We start from the raw sequence: 21,839 nt of genomic DNA on the forward strand, positions 1-21,839 counted from the left end.
AGTGACTTCTTATAAGAAAAATTGCCTTGCAGATATTGGGAACTCCCATCAATCAAGTCTTAACTGTGGTGGATGCTGTAGATTAGCAGAGTTTAACAACTTGGAGTAATTTATTGCTCAACTCAGTGGCCACTGAACATTAATCAGGCCCACAAGTCCAGAAACTACTCATCAGCAGCCTAGTCTCATTATCAATTGCAGTGTGTATTATGCACAAACAGAAAAGGCTTTATACTGCAAATGGAAAGAAGTGTCCTGTTAGTTCAATTTTTAAATGGGAAAGAGAAATCAATATTGGATTTCCATTTAGGCTTGTTCCTACAGTTTTATGTCCTGAGGCAGGTCTCAATCAAGGTCATTTATTAAAACTGGATCTTGGATACACTGAACCTGGAGAGCAAGTTAGGGTGGATTCTGGCTGCCATGCTTGACCTGCTGTATATATTGAGAACCCCTGGAGACTCAAAGCCAAACAAGTTTCAGAGAAGGATTAAAATTGCACAGCCTATCACATTTTGCAAATACACAGGCGCAAATATTATTCATGGATTTCAAAAGAAATCATTCAAATTTTACGTTCCACATTCCAAAATGCATGTAAAAGGTCCTATGGCTATTGTATGCTACTTAAAACAATAAGAATACCCTGCATTTAGCTATCTCTATTACTATATAGCTGTATTCAGCTTCATTCTTCAAATACACAAGAGCAAGTTAAATGAGATATTTGAGTAAGGGACATTTGGCTCAGCAGACACTAGACAACATTTCCTCCAAAAAAACCCAAAACAAACCAAACAAAACAAACCCAAATTACAATACAAACAAACCAACAAACAACTCTCCACCAACTTTAGCCTTTTTCTTTGGATATGAAGAAATTTCAAAAGTCAACTGCTCTGTTCTGTTTTGTGGCTGTTGCATTGGAAACCATGATGCAAATGTTTCATCCCACAGATTACTTGAGCAGAAGAGGATGATCTTCTCCTACTGTTGACTACTCCCACTGTCCTAATATCAAAAAACCCTTGCAGCAGTGATAAAATAGCAAAATTAAAAGTAGAGCTTTATTGGAAACTTCCAGGTATCCTGGTGGTGATGTGCTCACATGCCATTGGATTTCTACAATTTTTATAAGTTTAACAAATTAGCATAACTAATAAATATTTTCCAATTATAAGAGTAGTTGGTTAGGTTATTTTATCTGGGTACTGCCCCACTGGAGTGGATCTAGGGCTTCTTTGCCACATTTCATATTGCATCTCCTCAGATTCTTATTGCAAAACAGAAGGCTGCTCCTTGTCAGACTTCTTCATATTAAGAGTAAGACTAAATAGTATTTCAGGAATGTGTTAGAAGGTTAACTTACTACTCTAAAATCTAAGAAAAATGGTAGCAAAAATACTAGGAACTATATAACAATTTAGTAGTAGTATAAAAAGATACAAATACATGAAAAATACAAAAAAAGCAAAATCTTTAGGCATCACTACTACTAGGATTAACTGAGATACTGGCAAGAAGTAAGAGTTTATGATCACTTAATTATTGCAATCAATGAGAAAAGAGGAGGGTGATCACCTTCTTGAAGCATTAACCTATTGGTACAATTTCCAGGTGTGTCCTCTACCACAGTAAGCATTCCAGTATTTTTTATGGAATGGGACTGCATCCATAAAAGGGCTGGGTGTAATCCACCCTTAAAACTTCTTAGTAGGTACTTCTTTCCTTAGTTTCTTCAGTCCTCAGTCATGACACTGGCAGCTCCTTGCTCTTTGTCAAGCCAGGCAAAAGCAAGGAAAAACAATGTTCAGCTACTTCTGTAGTAGCACTTTTAAAGAATCTTGAGTACCAGCACAAACAGCTGCACTGAAGTTTGACCACAGTGTTGGATCAGTGTCACCTCCTGGAAGGTGAGAGCAAGTTAGAAGTGTGGGGAAGAAGAAGGAGACTGTCATTCACCCTGTCACCAAAGGGCTAATTTCTTGGGTCAAAGTGGAGATATTTCAGTATAAGTTTACTCACAAATCAAGATTCTTTTCTCTTTTGTCAAGCGAAAACATTTTGCTACTTCTACTACGTTTGAATTGACATAAAGAAGCCCGCCAAAGCTGAAACCAAAACCAGCCAGAATTTCAAAAGAAAACCTGGAAGAAGCAAAACCCCTAGATACACTTAGATTCTTGCCGTTTCTGTCACTTTTGTAACCTCTCTGTCCTCATTCTTTTGCCATACTGACTGCAAGTGCTCACCAAAGGCTGCTGAAGCAGATCAAAGTAGATTTCTTGTCAATTAGTAATCAATAAGGTCTAAGAGGAGTGTTAAGTAACAGAATCACCTGGCTTTTTGCTCTGTATTAGAAGGTGCTATTTCCACTAGGGAGGTGTATATCCAGTTCTGCCTGCCCAGACAGAGATTCTCCTGACTCCAATGTCACCCTACATGTTGGTCTACGTTGCTCCCCATTTCCCCTGGGAGTGGTGAGGGAGGAGCAGCCTCCAATGACTGTGCATTGCAATCCATCATCCCTCACAAACTGAAAGACAAATGAGATCATTTCCTCCTCTGTTTTATGCAGACAAGAAGTAGTGCTTCAAGTGTATGCTTCCTCTATACTGATAGCTATGGCCAATAGAACAAATTCTCTTGAGTATCCTCAGCCAGCAACTGGAACAAAAGACAGAATTCTGTGGCTTTTACAAAGAGTGGAAGTGACATTCTCTAACAAATACAATAGAGCTATAAACTCTATTCTGTGATGTGCAGAGCATTGAAATAATCCTACCCAAAAGTCTCAACGCCCTCTGTGGCTGTTTCAGCTTACATGTGAGCCCGTGTACGCAATAGGGAGTAACATACAGTTGAGAGATAAAGCCTGAATTCAAATATAGATGTATGTATTACAGCTTTCTGTCACAATGACTAAATGCTCATGCACAGAACTGAGTCATCTTTTCTCTGACTTATATTTAGCCTTAAGATGCATTTTCTTATAGGGCTGCTGTTTGAAAGGCAAAGTAGACAGGCGGTTGGATTCTGGCCTCCACGAACCAGACTGGAATTCTTGCTACAGCCCATGCTCCAGAACAGCACTAGGGTTCCTCTGAACTTTGTGAACTTGATGATGCAATTTCCCTGACATGTCTTTTTTTGACACACCATTTAATTACATTCAGCATACAGAAAAACAAAGAAAAATAAACTAAAAACTGAATTCACACTTTCCCTTGGATCAAAAATTAACCTGGAAGGTGAATATATTAGGAAGGAAAAGAAAAACATTAACACTTAAAAATTTGCAAAAAATATAAGGCAAATGAATGCATGGCTATGCCCGACTCCTTGCTGCAGCAGTCTGAGTAGGAGTAGCAGTGTTTTGGGGAGGAAACATGCTATAGGTTATAACTAAGAAGTAAGGGTAAGAAGACCTGTAATAATGCCTAAAATCTGGACTCAGAATGCCAGACTCAGTCCAGGTTAGGTAAATGGGGGAGAAAACACAAAGAAGGGGTGTTAGAGGACCAAAGGCATTTAGAAGCAGATGAGGAAGAAATCTTCACATAGCTTACTAAATTGGGTAGTTGACACAGTGGTATTAGGATTGCCTTCACTGTGGGATGATCCAAGGGAACTGCATTAATAGTCTTTTTATTAAAGAGGAGATAGATATAGCTGGACATATACGCACATATTTTGTGAATTCCATACAGCATGTGACTTAATGTGAGCTTTCTCAGACAACCCAGGACAGTCTTATTGCTCTTTTGTCTGTGAAACCCTGATTACAGTAGAATCAGGAATATCAAATCATACCCTAATTCAGTTATACAGATAGTGACAATTGGAACTCATTTATTTTCTTTTCAGCTGGCATACATAGGCTACTTGATGCTGTTCAACTACATTGTGCTGGTGAAGATGGATCGCTGGCCATCTATTCAGGAGTGGATTGTCATCTCATACATTTTCACTCTTGGAATAGAGAAGATGAGAGAGGTAAAATCTCCCTAGACAAGAAATAAAGGAATAAGCGTGAGTTTTGAGGGTTTGGGGTTTTTTTCCATTTTAATGTCTTTCTTTCTTATTTTTCTCAGGGTACATTTTTATGAATGAGCTTATCATGAAGTTGCCTCTTTTTTTCAGAAAGGCAAATGGATTGTTTAAAAATAAAAAGCAGGAAAAAATATCTATCTTCTTTAAAATTTGTGGTTTCTTCTTCTTCTTTTCTTTCTTTCATTCTCTCTTTCTTTCATTCTCTTTCTTTCTTTCTTTCTTTCTTTCTTTCTTTCTTTCTTTCTTTCTTTCTTTCTTTCTTTTTCTTTCTTTCTTTCTTTCTTTCTTTCTTTCTTTCTTTCTTTCTTTCTTTCTTTCTTTCTTTCTTTCTTTCTTTCTTTCTTTCTTTCTTTCTTTCTTTCTTTCTTTCTTTCTTTCTTTCTTTCTTTCTTTCTTTCTTTCTTTCTTCTCCCACAAAATTTCTGTGTTCAAATTTCAGTGTGATGCTCATTTAATAGTATTCACAAGTACAGGGTGATCCTCTGACAAGCCTTAAAGGTCAGCAAAATTCCTTAAAATGTGCCTCTTTAACTTTTTTTTTTTTTTTTTTTTTGATGTGTCAAGCAATATTGTGCATCTCCCTAAGGATGCAAAAGCAGACACACAGGGCAGAGACAGAGCATTTAAAATAGCACTCGGTCTATAAAGTGAGTGAAGTGGCTTTGTTAACCCTGCCCCTCATGGTCTCTCCCACCTAATGCTGTCCTCTTTCACTTAACCAAAGGTCCATTTATTCCACAGTGACACCAGAGGCCCAATTCAACCCTAATGTGAGTGAATGTGAGTCCCATTGACCTCAGCTGAAACAGCACATTTGTACCCCTGGGCTGAATCTGTTACCAGTTATGTTTGTACATTCTGAAGCCAGTGCTCTGAAGGACTAGACTAAAAATGGGTTTGCCACACTTGGGCTTCAAAGACAGGTTTCTGACCCTGTATGGTAAAGGCTACGTAATAAATAAAAAGGACAGAGGGAAAGACACTGCTTGAGGGTGCCACGAGTGTGGCCCATGGTAGACGTCATTAGGCAGAAGAGAAAGGAAAGCAGTGGCAGTAACCCCACAAAGACTCTGCAGCTCAGATGGAGCCAAGGCACTGCTGGCTCAGCAGGTAGGAGGCTGCACTCCGGAGTTGCGTGACCTGGTTTTTCTCTGATCATTCACCCCAAACTGACATTTCCACAAAAGTTTACCAGGAATGTTTGTCACAGTTGGCTTCTAAGCAGATGTTGAAATTGTTCACAGAGGAGCCCAAAATTCATTCCAAAACAAATTCATCTTTTTTGAGGAACTGTGTGAGTTTGTTCAAAAGTTCTTGGGCTAAATATAGAAAATTAAAACCAACAGCTTGTTAACTCACTAAAAGGTAGGACTTATTCATGGAGATCACTTGAATAATAGTTTTAACAGTAGTTTGGGAAAACAATCAAGTTACACAAGTGATCTTGCTAGGAGAATGACAATAAATTCATAAGGTAAGATTATTTATTTTTGTGACCTTTATTCTTGTCTGTGTAACCTAATTTCCAAAAACAGGCCCAAGTAGTATCTAGTAGCTGTCTGTATTAAATTTCTGATGCATAACTTTATGGTTATTAATAATTTCTTGGTCATTTGATACACATTTTAATATAATTTTCTGTAAATCTATAGCTTCTTTAAATGTGCATTTTCTGATTGAAAAAATCTTTCTGTATTTTACCCTCTGTTCCAAGACCCTAGGTAGGGCTATTACATTTGAAAAACAGAAATACATACTCATATTTCTACTGATTTGATGAGCATTTTTTTGGTGAGTCCTTTGTCCACTTCGTCCTCTAAAGTATCTTGCACATAAATACATGTTAAGAATGGTTGAAGATTTCCAGAGAAAAATAGCAGAGACTACTTGAGATATTTGGATGGTAAGGATGTATCAGCTTTTCTTTTGGCCTGTGTGGCATATATCCATCTGCTTACTACAGATTTCTTCACCTCTATATTAAAACAGCTCAGCTTCTCTCCTCTGCCTTTCCTCTGTCCTTCAGATCCTCATGTCAGAGCCTGGGAAACTGCTGCAAAAAGTCAAAGTTTGGCTCCAGGAGTACTGGAATGTTACCGACCTCATAGCTATCCTCCTGTTCTCTGTTGGGATGGTTCTCCGCCTGCAGGACCTGCCTCTCCGGAGCGACGGCCGCGTCATCTACTGCGTCAACATCATCTACTGGTACATCCGGCTGCTGGACATCTTTGGCGTGAACAAGTACCTGGGGCCCTACGTCATGATGATCGGGAAAATGGTATGAACCACTGGCAAACCTCTTCTCTTCGGCAGCATGTTCTTGGCTCAGTGTCCTCAGCCAGTGGCATTGCTGCAGACCCAGCTGTATGGCTTTTACATAAGTGTTTTCATGTAGGCTAGAAATCAGTGCTTTATTGAATCAAAATCTCCAGATTTTAGGATTAGATTTTTCCTGTTCTGTTAGATGATGTATCGTTTTTCTTTCTCTGACATCACTCTTCAACAGCAGAGCCACCCTACACCCCTGTGTAGCTCACTTGCAGAAAGTACAAAGGAGATTGGTGATTATAAAGGAAGGTGGTTTATTGAGGTAAAGAAAAAATTGTTCAGGTGTGTAGTGCCTTGAGACTCTCAGTGCATTGTGATAGTCATGGTGTGTTCAAAGCTATAATGGTTATGGTCAAGACTGACCTTCTACAGTTTGATCCACATCCACACAGTCCTCCATCATTGAAGTTCAGGTGTGACCTTGTGACATGAGAAATCCATTTGCATAAGTGCAACCTCTATGCCCTAGCCACACCAATTGTACATGCCATAGCAGAAGTATTAACAGCTTGTATAATAGTAAATGCACGCATGAGGAATCAAGAGACTTTTGCTTTCACATGCTTGACTTTTGACTTTTCAATTTTCATGTTTCCATTGAAGTGTTGCAATTAGGCAGATTTTGCTTGTTTCAGTTTAAAAAAATGGCTGGATTAACAGATGAACGTGCACACATCCCTGATATTTGTGCAGGATATCCCTGCACACGTAGCTGATGCATGTGTTCATGTTTCACATACAGCATCCAGCTTTTCTTGTGTAAATCATGTCTCTTTTATGCATTTTGAGGTTTAAGATTTGGGGTTTTCTAAATAGATTAAAGCCACTTGAAGCTCACTTTAAGTAAAAAAGGTAAAATGGATATTAACTCCTCTAGATCAAATACTGCTATCTGTTTGGTATGTGACAATAATCAGCAAGTCCAGACAAGCTGTCTGTCGTATTTATCTTACAATGGTCCTTAAAGAAAAGCTTCATCTGTCCTCACCATCCTAAGAAAAGGGGGCATATATGAGTGCATGGACTACAATATCTCCTTGGTATTACATTAGTCACAACAGGCTCAGTGAGCAGGTATAAAACTGAAATGCAAAATATACATCCAGTTACACACCCTATCCGACAGGGAACCATTGTCTTGTCCCCTCAATTTACCAGCTTTCCACTGCAAGCCCGCAGTGCTGGGTTTGACAAAGAAAGAAGAGCATAGTGGAAAAGAAGCCAGGGAGAGAGATTAAAGGGAAAACATGAAAGTGATAGTTGAGTTGTTATGTCCTGGAAAAGAGATTTTGAAGTGCCCTTCCTCCAAGAAGGCCTATAGAGGTTGACATGAGGTTTTGCAGGGCTCCTGAGTGAAAATACTCAGCAGTTCTTGTTGGAGGTTATTGTAAAATGGCAGCAGGACCAGAGAAAGGAATAAAGATCAAAGAGAAAACACTGCCTTAGCAGGTTTCTTTCCTCCCACATTTGGACTCCCCTTCTGCCGGTGGATCTGGTGGATCTGGGGCTCACACAATAAGCAGTGTATAAAACTTCTGAAAAAACAGCTACCCCTCTGCTCTGCTTTATTTTTCACAGCTACACGTACTTAAAGTTTCAGAACTGTGGTGCTAACACAGGCAGTGTGAGCAACAGTTCAGTAGTAGAGGGGCCATGTGCAGCAAACATCAAGTAGTCAGTGTTACAGGTGGCTGATAGGAGCCCAACTCCACCAGCACTACAAAGAGTGGTTCATTTTTCTTCTAGGTTATGCAGAAAGGAAATGACTGAAATTAGTAGCATTTTCATTCGTCACTTTCACATATGTACAACAAATCAAACCCCACTCCACTTTCTGTGGAAAACAAATGCAAGAAAATCTCTAGCCTTTGTGTGCTCAGTATCTACATTAGAGGGTGTTGAATTTAGCAGCCAAATTGTTCTGAAGCTCTGGGCAGCTGTTAAAGGAGGGAAATTCTTCTATTTTGTGCCTTCCTGTTGCTCGATTTTCATCATTTGTCCAACTTTCCTTGCACTTTCAGCCACTCTGACACATCCCCTTTGCCCACACATGCAATACACAACCAGTCTGAGCTACACAGATCAGCCTCGCACATCTATTTTCTGACCAGCTAACCCTCATGTGCAACTCATGTCCAGCTCATGCACTCCCTGGGAGCTGCACCTGCTGACTCTAGGCTGCTCCGTGGGCTCTCTTGTGTACTTTTGTTTAAATCATGCGTCTCTCTACCTCCTTGCATTCTTCCAAATGGCATTGAAGGTTCAGTTCAGCATGGTGAAGGACATAAAGTTGGTTATACATATTTCTACAGAGTAAGCACATTACAGCTACTGAGGTCCTCAACAGACCATATTTAAGGCTTGAGAACTTTTCTTGAATTTCTATTGTAAGTTTTAGTTTTTTCCTTTAGGAGGAAAAGGAGCTTTCTCTTCAACTGCCTCTACACTGCAGTGAACAACATAACTGTAATAAGTTTTACCTCTAGCCACTCTGAACAAACATGCAAGGGAAATTAAGCAAGAAGCAGGAATGGGCTTGGGTGGTTTAAAAGAAATAGGCTAAAGCAAAGATGAAGATACAAGGAGGAAACTGAATGGCCAAGTTTCTTATCATCCACTGATTTCACTAATAGAATATGCTTCTGTTTTCTGATTTCTGCACAGTGATAGATCTAATTTCCTTTAGGAAATTTCTGGAATGAAATTAAGTTAAATGTGTGGAATGTCAAGAGAGTCAGGGGTATATCAGTTCATTTAATGTGTGGAAATATCTGTATTTTTTAGCATTTCTGCAAATACAAAAGCTGAAATATAGCCAACTTCTTTATGAAATTGTACCCCAAAAAATTGAGGTTCAACACTTTTTTAAATAGGTAACCGATAAGTTCTTTAGAATTATTGAAATACCTATTGCCTTGTTAAAACAGCAAATGTAATTTGACATGACAGGCCAAAGGACCTGATACAATGCTCATTAAAGTCAGTGGAAATTTGTCCATATATTTCATTGTATTTCAGGCAAGTTACTGAGATTTTAGAAGATACCCAACTGAAGGGGGTGAAAAGTAATGTTTATCTTGAATAGAGAACGGCACTAGAAATTTTATTTCTTGCAACATGAGGTCACACCCATGTGACTCCTGATCAAAACCACTTGAAACATTTAAGACATTGTCTTAAATTGCCTCAAAATACAGATTTTGTTTTTTTGTTTGCATGACATTTTAAAATAGTTATTGCATTACATCATATCAATATTGCCATCTGAAACAAAGTTTGATTAGACAAGAAAGGAGGAATCAGGTTTTACCTCTAGGTTTCTTCCCTAAGAGCTATGAGAACTAACTATCATTATTCAGATTTCCCACTTCAGGATGCTTTTTGAAGAAAAATGATCAGGAATTCCTCTTCTTAAAGGAATATTTTTTTGAGAGATTAATGTGCTGAGTTAAACAGGAATGTTGGTGGTTGACTTCACTGGGTTTTAATTATTTAAAGCATTTCTTTTCCTTTCTCATGTCCCCATGGTTATAGTCTTTCTACCCTGCCATTTTTATGAACCTCAAGACTTTTGTTTTCCCCTGCTTCTTTTCACTCAGGCTTGGTTCCTTCTGTCCATCTTTCTGATTCTCTCTCATCTGACCCCTGCTCCACTGGTGCCTTTCTCCTAGAGCCTCTCTCTCTAAACATGAGCATACCTTTTTCTTTTTGCTACCCTGTAACCCTCTTTTCTCTGGTACATACTTTCCCAGCGTTGCTTTGACCTCAGGTTGCTTTAAAATTGAAGAACCCCTGCAGCAGTATCAGATCCATCTGCTGCAAGCAGGTCCCTCTTCCAGCAGCTCCTGCCAGGAGCAGCCCTGCCCTCGGGCTGCAGCAGGTGTCCCACGGAGCCATAAGGCCACCAGCTGAGGTGCAGGTTGGTCTCACGCCTCTCTTGCAGGGAGGGCTGAATTCAGCTGAGCCAGAAAATGCAGAGACTGGAGGGAATAAAACTCATAAGGTTTAGAGGATTCTTAACTTGAGTTTTGGCTAGAGACAAAAGTTAAGTCCAGAACTGTGAAAAACAGCTCAGTTGTAACAATTATGAAGACCTGGACAGTTTTAAGGGGATCTTACCAGGGATTTTACATGACTCCCATTTTTTTTCACATTCACTTTGGGTAATGTCTGTTGTACCTGCCTTTTCTAGAACAGTGCTTCTTCTAATCTTCAGATCTATTCAGCATCTTGTAGGATTGCTGTCCCACGTTTTCCAGGAACATTTTGAATGGGTGGGCACTGTTTGTAAACACTAGTTAATCTTGGGCATATGCGAATGAGGCCCTTAACAGTGGAGAAGAACAGAGTTCACTGTCTGTTATCTGATTGGGTTTTTTTAATGTGGCATTTGTCAGACTCCCCCACCAAGCGGATTTTTAGCCCAGCCAGTATCACAGCTTTCCTTTCTCACTGGTTGCCACCGTGGTGTCCCTTATGTTGCAGAAACAGGCTGTTCTGCCACCCGTTCCTCCGTATGTTAGCTGCAGCTCCCTTTGCTCCCAGATAATGACTACCAATGAATAAAATTATCCATGTCAGTCCTTTTGCTTAGGTGCAGTAGCCACGTGGAGCCTATAAAGATCATCTCACAACCCTTGCCTAGACGAGGCTGCTGATTCCAGTGAACCCATATATTCTCATTGAGGCAACTGCTGTGACCAGATGGTACTTTGTATTTTCAACCCTATTCATAACATTTGAATTGTTCTTGGAAGGGACACTGGCTAAAACCAAGGACACAATAATACCACTTCACTTCTTTGAGAAATAATTTTTTTGTGTGTAAATGAGAATAGCTTTTCAAAATTTGTTTCTGAAAATTCTGTTTCTAAGATTCACAGACTTTTTCTTTTTTTTGCAGCTCATAATAATAGGAATATGGACAAATAAGTTCCTCTAATTCTTGTCCTTCTCTCTCTTTTTCTCTCCTTTTTCCTGTCATTACATTCAGATGATAGACATGATGTACTTTGTCATCATCATGTTGGTGGTTCTGATGAGCTTTGGTGTGGCAAGACAGGCAATTCTCTTCCCCAATGAGGAGCCTTCGTGGAAGCTGGCGAAAAACATTTTTTACATGCCTTACTGGATGATCTATGGGGAAGTGTTTGCAGACCAGATAGACCGTAAGCAAGTTTATGATTCTCATACTCCAAAGTCAGGTATCCAACTTTGATCAGATGATGTCCTATTAGATCATGTGTGTTTGCTCAATAAATGGCTCTGGATAGAGGAACTTCTCCAACACAGAGAATGGCTGCAAAAGTATTTTTTAGCTAGTATTGGGGTGTCAGTTTCAGAACATGCTTCTGGCATCACTTTGCAATCATTTAACTGGAAATCTGTAATGCTGAATTATCATGCATGTAGAGAAGGTTGTAAATGTGTCATTTTTACCAGCTTGATGGCAAGAATCCCCTTCCAGGTATCCAACATGAATTTGGTGATATACCTGGGACACAAAAGGTCACTTATTTCTTTCTCATCCCTTGGTTTATTTTTAGACCTAAATACTTTTTATCTAACTTCATATTGATCATTGTGTCTAATAATTAGAGGTTAGACTTTTCAGCTCCTTTATTTCATGGGCATCTAATCCGATGAGTTTTCTCTTCTCTGTTACCTTCTCAGTACCACATTCAAGCTAAACCCTGTGATGCAATTCTTTGGGTCTAATAATTAGATCCATTTTTAGAAAATTGCTGCAATTATTTTTAGAAGGCAAGACTGCACTCAAACCGATGCAGAAAGGAAAGAGCCAGTACTAAATATACTACCTCCTCAGGATTCATCGGATAGGTGATTAGGAAAATGCTGCTTTTCTGTTTAGATTAAATATTGTGGTCCCACTCGTTGCATTACCAAATGAGAAAGCTGGTCATGAGAAATGATGCAGTAGATGACCAAACTAAGAATCACAAACAATGTCATCTTTTGCAACTACTGTCATATAACTGATGCTCATCATTCCTACTGAACTACATGTAAGTCTTGGCAGCATTTGGAAGTCAGTGGCAGATGGCTTCCATTAAAGCTCTGTTTAGGATATTTCATTTTGTTCAATGGATCATCTTAGGAAAGGACAGTATTTTCCAAATTTATTTGCTGTTTTTTTCAGTACTGACAAAGTTTGAACAAAAAAAAAAAATTCTTTTTCCTGATCTGGTTGAAAGTAGTGAATGTACCTATATCACAAATAACGCCCCTAGTTGAATATAGTTTCAGTATATGTATCCCATGGCAGATATTTCAGCAGTTTCATGTTAACTTCTCCTTCCTGGCTAGCACAGAATCATTATTCTGGATACAGATAAAACCTCCTTTTTATCTTTGCTTCCCTACTTGGTTTTCAAAAGCAGCATGACATGCAAGGAAGTAGGCAAATCACAAAATCACTATAATCACAAAACTTCTCACTAGGTTTCACTTTTTACCCAATTCCCTAATTTTAATCCTTTTCCCTTCTCTTTTATTTTTAAAAATTCAATCATTCCGAAGGTGTATTAGTTGGGGATATAAAACTTAGTGTTACTCTGAAAGCATATTTTAGAGGGGTGAAGGTTTGTACTATTAAAATAATACTCCTTCTGCAAGCAGAATAATGTCTGTCCCTCTACAAGTGGCCATTTATTGATATTGTACTAAGTAACTACCATAGTGCAACAAACGTGGCAATTGGCTGAATAAAGTGTTCTTGTTGGTTTTCTTAAATGAAGGGCTGATTAAAGTTTAGAACCCGTAAATGTAAGAAACTGAAAGGTGTTTAAGTTAAGAAAACAGGGTGGCAGGCTGCTCACCCTCGCATGAGGATTTATGTTATTTAGATGCACAACATTCAAATAATGCAAAAAGATGCAAAGTAATTATTTCTGAAGCTCAGATAAAGTAAAATTCCTGGTGGCCTAAACTCCAGCTTTAAATATAGACATATTGTTTTTCTGCCTGTGTCAAGGAAATTTGGAGTTGCAGCAAAAGTGATGATGTCAAAATGAAAAGCAGAACCTACTTCCTCCTTCCTGAGAGGCAGGTGATGCAGGGAATTAGAATCTGCCACTCTTCCAGCACAAATTATGTACACTATGTCATGTCTGTCTGATGCTCAGTTGTCTCAAAAATGTTATCTGTGGAATAGACTGGCAGCACAAGCAATAGTTGGTGATGTTGTTACACAATCAGAATAACCCAATGTACAACCAGAAGGTTTTACTAGCATACTCACATTTTTTCATTATTTAAACATTTGCTGTTTTTTATACTTTCCACGTTGTTCTAAGCTAAATCAGCCACTGTACTCATGTTAAAGTGCTACAGTTTGTACTTTCTCAAATAAGATAAGCATGTTCTAAAATTGTTATGCTACATCTAAACTGTAATTTAACTTCATGGTTTAGAGCACATTCTTTTTTTAATTAGTATTATTTTAACAAAAAAAAAAAAGGGGGTTGCTTTGTGATTTTGTTTAAGTTTTGATGTTTAATATTCCTACATTATTAGCAAGCTTGGGTTTCAGTAAAAGTGCTGATGATGGAAAAGCATGTTTATTTGAACAACTCTCCTGGAAATCAATCCTGGTATCTGAGAAATGTACAAAAAAGTAGTCTACTCTAACATGTCTAATGTACTTTTTTAAAGAAAAATTGGTTTTATCTATTTAATTAATTATTTTTATTTTATTTGTGAAGCATGCCATTAAGGCTGACCAGATACAATGTCTGATTTCATCTCATCAGCTGGCAGCCTTTTCATCCAGTGGGTCTACTCTGATTTTTATTTCAACGCCCTGCTAAATGTCTTGCTCTAAAACAGTGCTTATTTACATTTTTTACCCATAGTTTCTGTATTCATATCATTTTTTAAGGAAAAATATGTAAGCTGAAGTATTTGTTAGTGTCCTGTTGGTATGTGATATCATCTTCAACTCAAAAGTGAGGACAGATTATATCCTCACTTCTGGGATTATGAACACATTATTCAGTGGTCGTGTTTTATTATCAGTGATATCTGTAACTGCTACAAACCTACAAATTTCTGACTAAGACTCAGCTGTAAAGTGGGGCAGAAGGAGAGTAAATCTTTTAGCTTGTGTTCAAATTTTCAGGTTAAGTCAACAAAACCAGCAAAATCACTCTCTAAGTAGTTCTTCTCTGACTGACGGTTCATCATAATATGACCACTAAAAAATCTAGAAGGCTTTTCGTATTAAACAGGTCTCCATATAAAAAGGTGTAGAACTAGAACAGTCAACTTAGTGATTCTTGGATGAAGAGAGTGTGAGAAGTGAGAACCACTGAATATGCCTAAAACATGCTGAGGGAGGAGCCACAGACAGTAGCACATGGAAGAGTGACCGCTGCTAGCAGTGCGGACGTGCTGCACTCCTGGTGCTCTTTCAGTCCCAGCCACCCATTAAGTCCACATCCCAGCTCCATATGGCTTGGGGAATGGGAAACTAGAAAAGACAGACTTTACAGTACAATCCTAATGGTCTTCCTCTAGGTGTTTGAGCAGGAAAATAGTAGAACACGGTCTATAAACAAAGGAGGTGCCATTACAATTAATTAGACCATATTTTTTCCCACAACTGTATGCAGATGCTCAGCTCATTCTATGTGGCTGATTTGGCACAGACAGAAGGTTTCACAAGCCATGTTGTCTACTCAGGAAGTTTTAGCAATTACATGAAACAGTCTTTGGCAGTATGTTGTGATCAAGGAATAGTCAAGCTACTATAGCACACTATAATAGTCAAGCTACTTCATGGAAAAGTCCAACCAGTCCAAGTGGAACATCAATAATGACTGAAGCCACCTGGAGCTATTGAGTTTTGACTTGGGCCTAGAAAACTCCAATTACCAACTATTGGGATTCAGATAAAGCCTTAGACCTTAGAATTGAAAGGAGGCAGTAAGCTAATCAAATTTATAAATTATTTAAAGGTCGGGAAATTAAAAATTAATATATTTCAGGAAAGGAATAATAATAAGAGCTTGATAAATTGAAAAAAATTAGACTGATATCAATTATGTAGTTGAGTAAAGATATATTATTATCCACTGATAGCTGGGAGAGGAAGGAGAGTCTGAATCAGGGAGCTGGTGATGGCGCATGCAACTGTCTCACTTTGAGGCTGTCTTTCCTAATCCATATGTGCCTTGTGCTGCCCAATGGGATCCATGGGGCAGCAGCCATGTAACTGCTTCAGTGAATGCCTGTCCAGAAGCAGATTTCCCACCAGCAGTGTAAAATCTCTCCCTCAGTTCACCACACACTGGCACTTGTGCTGGCTGTTTTAGCCAGGAACATTCACAGGACAGTTCTCACCTGTGATGAACTTTGTCTTCACTTCACAAAACTGTCTGCCCCTCCAGAATAATATGGATACAGAAGGATATAAGAAATACTGAAGTGTAAATGTGAGTTTGTTGGTATAAAACATGTAGGTAGAGGAAATAAATGCCAGCTTAGGAAATGGCAGTCATCTGTAGAAAATGAGCATCATTTTCTGTAGAAAATGAACATCAGAGCTCACATTTTTCTGTATTCAGAAGGCTAAGCAACTGAACCTGCTGTTAGTCAACATGGCTTCTGGGAAGTTTTTCAGATTTTCCTAGTGTCTCACAGGTTGGATTTCCATCTGGATTTTCTTACCAGCTGACAGTACTTCACGTGCCATCTGGAATCTGAAGATCAGTCTGAATTGTGGTTTTTTTCTTGTGTCTATTTCTGTTTTGGTAAAACCTGCCTAGTTTAAGAGGAAAAGATGGGACCTCTTTCTCTTTCAATTGTATTAGAGGAATATCAAGTAACCAGAATGCAATCGTTTCAGAAGATGAGAAACCCTTATACACAGGTTTTAACTATTCAGTGATCTTCAGAGGAAACTATAATTACTACAAAAAACTTTTTAAAAATTCTTTAAATGTATTAATCTGTTAGATCTGTTTAAGTTTTATAATTCTTGAAAATTTCTAAGTACAAATGAAAATTATGTATTAAACTCTTTATTACCTTACAGGCTGCATGCTTTTCATGATTCAGTAGGATCTTCCTACTTGGCCTGCCATTTGCATGGATCATTCTGGAATTAGACCAAACAGAACAGCTCTGTACAAAACAGAATATATCATACCTGTGGCAATACTTTTAATGTTGTTAGCCAAAGGTAGCGCATAAGATTTTTGCACAGACTACAAACAATTTTGAAAGTCACTCTGGGCTGGATTGCAGCAGTGTTCCCATATATTGCACTCCTGATTTTGTAATTTGGGTTCTATTTGGTTGGCTGTTTTTAATAGGGGAAGGAGGAGAGTAGGAGGAGGACAAAACCTCTAGAGTGAACAAGAAAAATACAGGGATTCACTATAAATTATTATTAAAATACCAGCAGATTGAAGAGGCCCTTGAAAGTCATGTTTAATATGGCCTGGGTCAGGAAGCAACATGGATGCTGTAGTTAAAGAAACCTTCTTAAAGTAAGGAGACACTGTTCAACTCCCTGGATATTTCTATTGATGAACAGATTAACTCTGTGAAATTCAGAGTTCACAGGTTTTAGTATTTTCTCCATCAGTGAACAAGAGAACAACTTTAGGTAGGCCACTTCATATTTTTGGCAGGGGGACGGTGGGTTTCAATATTTACCAGCCTGGTAAGCTGGTAAGGCTGCTTAGACCTTTGGCTCAGAGATATAAAATATTTTCACATCTTTTGGGTTCATTGTGGGTCCAAATTGGAAGGTGCCTACAAACTCATAAATAGCATTATGAAAGTGCATCAAAAATAACCAGACTTGAATTTAAAAAAAAATTCATTTTTGTTATGTGGTTGCACTTATTTGTTTCCACTTCATTTAGAATTGTGAACATAGGAAAGCATCCCTCAGTTTATTGTGATTTCAAACAAATCAGTTTGTATTGTAAAAGTGGTATCCATTTTTATAGGAGAAGTTTTCATCAAGGCAAAGAGCTATTCAGTGGCAGAGCTGTTAAATTATGCGCTTTTGTCTCTTCATTATTTCCCACACCTGCTTTGGAAGGGTGCAGCTGGGGGAAGAGTCATGATGCAGAAACTCACCAGCATCCTTTGCCAGCCCCTCTATGGTAAAAGTGAACAGTGCCCTTGTCATGCCAGTAATTACATCAGGGAAACTAATTCTTCCTGAGCTCTGCCTCCACATTGGGCCTGAAACCCACAGGAGCTTGAATTACTTTTGGCTTTTTTGCAACTATTCCCTGGACAGGAAAGAGGAAGGGTTAGGTATGTAGCAAGAAAGGCCCAGCAGGAAACTGTAAATGGGAGTTAGGAAGGAAAAATCAGCATGGAAAGAGATTGTGAAAGAGGAAACAAGAGATGCAAAAAGTATGTACATCTACATGTGTCAAGAGGCAATGTTTGAAAGCTTTGTGAAGTTAATTAATATAATTGAAATTAAAACGTCAACCATTTACTGTTTCCTAAACCCTAAATTCAGGACATAGTGTCTGAACTTTATCTCAATGGCCTGTAGGTACCAGAGCTGTTGGCTTTTTCAGTTACCTGAGACTGGCATATCGTTATGCTTCCAGATTTTGCTTCTTTAGTAAAGCATGTCAAAAAATTAAGTGGTTTGTGTTAGAGCAAGGCTATAACATAAAACAGATGAGTCAAGTTTGCATACAAGTTAATATTGTGGTCTTAAACGTATTACAATATATTACTGCACATATTACAAAAATTTCTCTAAAAATAGTTTTGAATGATGTTACACATGAAGGGTGGCACAGATTCCTCAGGGGTGAGGCAGAGTGCATGCCTTTAATTAATAGTGGGAGAAAAAAAATCTTTGAAAATAAATGTCAAAGTTAAAATGTGGCAGAAGATGTCCAATGACGTGCCATGGAACACAGACTTCTGCATTTTTGAACTCACATCATGTTTTCTCCTGCAGCTGAAGATGCAAAAATTAAGTGGTGGCTTAGCTCTCCATTAGTAAGGCAAGGAATAAGTATTCCCGTGTTATTTAAAAACTGCACCCACAAAAAAATATGCAAAAGAGAAAAATTTCTGCCAAGCTTCAGGACAAGCTGAACCCCAGTGGGTGTATAGAATAGACTGAGGGAACATGTCTGCATAGGAAATCTAATTTGGCCATCACTGAGTGGCATAAACCAACAGAGATTACACACTGGTACACAAGAAGAGCTGGAGAAATATTTCTTGTCTTCTTAACTAGTTTTTTCCCTAGATTAAATTCTGTGTTTTTTAGAAAAAAAATGGGATAATAGAGTTGGAACCGGAGATGGAGCTGAGCTGTTGATCTCATTTATCTAAGGTTTGAAAAATGCTTTTCGGAATTTTTCTCATTACTTGGAAAGATACTATTTGTTTGATTTTCAGCACAAAAAAGGACAACAGGTTTCAGATACTGTGATTGTTCCACCACTGGTGAAATCACGATGGGTTTTGGTACTTGTTGTATTGGACTTTGTACCTCTGACTCAATATATGAGCAAGCTAATGTTTCCACACAAACAGGGAGTGAGTTTCACATTGAGTGCTGATAGCAAGAGGCAAAGAATGGTGCAGTTTCTGCTGGGTGAAGGCCAAGAGCAGAGAGCCCCACACTCCCAGAACCTCAGTCCTTGAATGTCTAAATGAAACCACTGCTTGGAGCAGTGTGGAAATAGCCCTGCTTTAAAATGAACTGCAAAGTGATGTTTACTGAGAAATGAAGAACTGCTTAGTCTCTGCCTGCTCCAGTAATAAAGTGTGGTTTTGCAAAGAGGAAGGACTGATAATACCATGTGCCTAAACACAATGGAGCTGCTGGTAGAAAGCAGTGTTGCTTGTATTTGACTCTGGAATTTCTTTTTCAGTGAGTTGAAGATTTTTGGAGAGGTCATGTAGTCTCACGTCACATATGGCTACAATAGTTCTGTGTGTGATAGGCTAGTATCTATGTGCAGTGCCCAAAACAAAGTACCAAAATCACACATAATGTAATATGATGGCCAGAACAGACATCCACAAGTGAATGTCAAGCTCAGTGAACCGAGTTCAGAAAACGTTTTTGAGAGGATGCAATGGTTGTTACTGGAAATGTGGATTTGCTGCCATACAATGAAATTCTACATATGGCATCATCAAACCTCATTTTCCATGAAGTCAGTACAAAACCTCCACTGATATACTAGGAACTGAGACAGTGTTGAGCACTTTGAAAATTCCTCGCTTAAACTCCTTTTTGATGGAGATGAGGGGGAGCTAGCTGCAGTGCTGTGCAAAATCTACTAAGGTGGCTTGTATATGTAAGCTGCTGCTTCCATTGTTTTCTTGAAGAGCTGATTATGGAGATACATAGAACCACCAGGACTGAAGCTACAGAGACATAAACTGAACCCATGCTTGCAGATGAAGATTGTCTATCACTGCACATGAAGACATATTAGAACGCAAGCAGGGAAAACTATTTCACCATGTTTTCTTTCCCCTTGCTTCAGTTCTACAACATTAATACTGAAAACATTTTGATTCCAATGTATTTGTGGAAGAAACAGGTGGCATCTCTGCTGCATGCATGTCCCTGTACCTGTTTCAATAAAGACTTGATCATCTCCCCCACTGTTTCTAGGCATGCAGTCAAGAGTCCTTAATAGCAGAAAGTCATCATGAGTATGTCCTAGTGGAGCTTGAGACAGTGCAGCGCACAGCAATAAATGTTTACTTTTTCATTTACTTTCATGGACTTCCTTTTCGTGATTTATCACACCCCTCTCAATCAATAAAAAAGACAAGGTTTTCACTCTTAAAGAAATAATATGCAAGCTTTTTTGTAGGATTAAACAATTCAATAATTTCATTTTCACAGCCACTAATTGCCATCAGACTACCATATTATTTTGTATTATGTATGCAAACAGGCAGCTCGCACCAGGCGTGTATCCTGAGAGAAATATCTTGATACCCACAGCACGTAACACACAATAACAAGAACTGCAGCTTGTAAAATCTGTGATACCAAGAATAAACTTCTGAGGGAAGAATGTCAATGCCATTGTTATTTGGAAGATATTGCCTTGGCAGGCAGGCCATTATAAATATTTAAATATTGCTGCAAAAACTACTGAAAAAATAAGATTCATTCCCATTTTGCATTTTTTTCGTTTCTACATTTTGTTCCCAGCACCTTGTGGTCAAAATGAAACCAGAGAAGACGGCAAAATAATCCAGCTACCTCCCTGCAAGACAGGAGCATGGATCGTTCCTGCCATCATGGCCTGCTACCTCTTGGTAGCAAACATCCTTTTGGTGAATCTCCTCATTGCGGTTTTCAAGTGAGTGACACATTGCAAAATATAGACTTGGGGAGGATGCGTATTGGTCACAGCCTACAAAGACTGCTGAGCTTTGGCTCTGGCTGAGAGACATTTTCCTAGGATGTAAGGAGGAGAGGGAAAGAGGCTTGTCTCCAGGAAACAGGGGAAATGCCAAGTTTTTCACATTGTGCTCATTTCCAAGGACAGACACCTAATGGGAACCAGGGCAAAGAAGCCAAATAAGGCTCAGTTATGGCATCATTCATTCCCAATAGGGAAAATCAGAGTAAAAATACTTCCCCATCTCAATGGGATGTTGCAAGACTCAGGGGTTGTACAGCACAGACATTCACAGTCATAAGGTACTTCAAAAAGGCTGATTATCGCCATTTGCTCAGGCAAAAAACTTCCTCTTTTGTTCTGCTTCCTGTTCTTGTGACAAGGAAACATTTGCCAGTGTTATTGAAATGTATCTAGTTATGATGCTCTCATATAATCTTTGGCAAAGCACCCAAAACTATTTTCAGTCTGATGTTATTTCCCTCTTCTTGCCTTCTAGCAACACATTTTTTGAAGTCAAATCTATATCAAACCAAGTCTGGAAGTTTCAAAGGTACCAGCTCATCATGACATTCCACGAAAGACCTGTTCTCCCACCGCCTCTGATCATTTTCAGCCACATGACGATGATATTTCAACACCTCTGCTGCAGATGGAGGAAGCATGAAAGTGACCCAGATGAGAGAGACTATGGACTGAGTAAGACTCAGATAATGCACAAAGGGGACTTTCCAATGCCTTTCATAATGTCTAGTGTTTGACATGCATGAAGTCAAAGCCCAGCACCTTGATATCCTTCCCAGCAAAGTGACAGCTCTCACTTGCAAAAACCTTACCTGAATAAGTTTGTTTTACCTGATTTGCCCAACTCTTCATTCTCTTTGCAATGTTAAGGAGGCGGTGTTTTTCTGGAACTATTTGGGGTTGTTGCCTGTTTGTTCCTTCAAAGCAAAGAGGCTTGTTTTGCTGTTCCTAGAGGTCTGTTATTGCTGGAATTCTTCTCACTCCATCACCATTCCAGCTTTATTTTTGAAAATACAGAGCAAACAGCACATACCTCCC

At 38.8% G+C, this 21,839-nt stretch overlaps 1 protein-coding gene across 2 annotated transcripts in view; it reads left to right on the plus strand.

Moving 5' to 3' along the window:
• Window positions 1–21,839, plus strand: part of TRPM3 (transient receptor potential cation channel subfamily M member 3) — a gene marked incomplete at both ends in the record, with an annotated part of 376,542 nt that overhangs the window by 346,059 nt on the left and 8,644 nt on the right. For both annotated transcript variants that reach the window (XM_084224553.1, XM_084224554.1), the window contains 5 exons: window positions 3,868–3,996; window positions 6,080–6,331; window positions 11,375–11,549; window positions 20,585–20,735; window positions 21,277–21,476. In XM_084224553.1, coding sequence (XP_084080679.1) covers window positions 3,868–3,996; window positions 6,080–6,331; window positions 11,375–11,549; window positions 20,585–20,735; window positions 21,277–21,476 — 907 coding nt within the window. The remainder of the gene's footprint in view (window positions 1–3,867; window positions 3,997–6,079; window positions 6,332–11,374; window positions 11,550–20,584; window positions 20,736–21,276; window positions 21,477–21,839) is intronic.

Source organism: Fringilla coelebs (assembly GCF_963513975.1).
Source record: "Fringilla coelebs genome assembly, chromosome: Z".
Classification (NCBI taxonomy): Eukaryota; Metazoa; Chordata; class Aves; order Passeriformes; family Fringillidae; genus Fringilla; species Fringilla coelebs.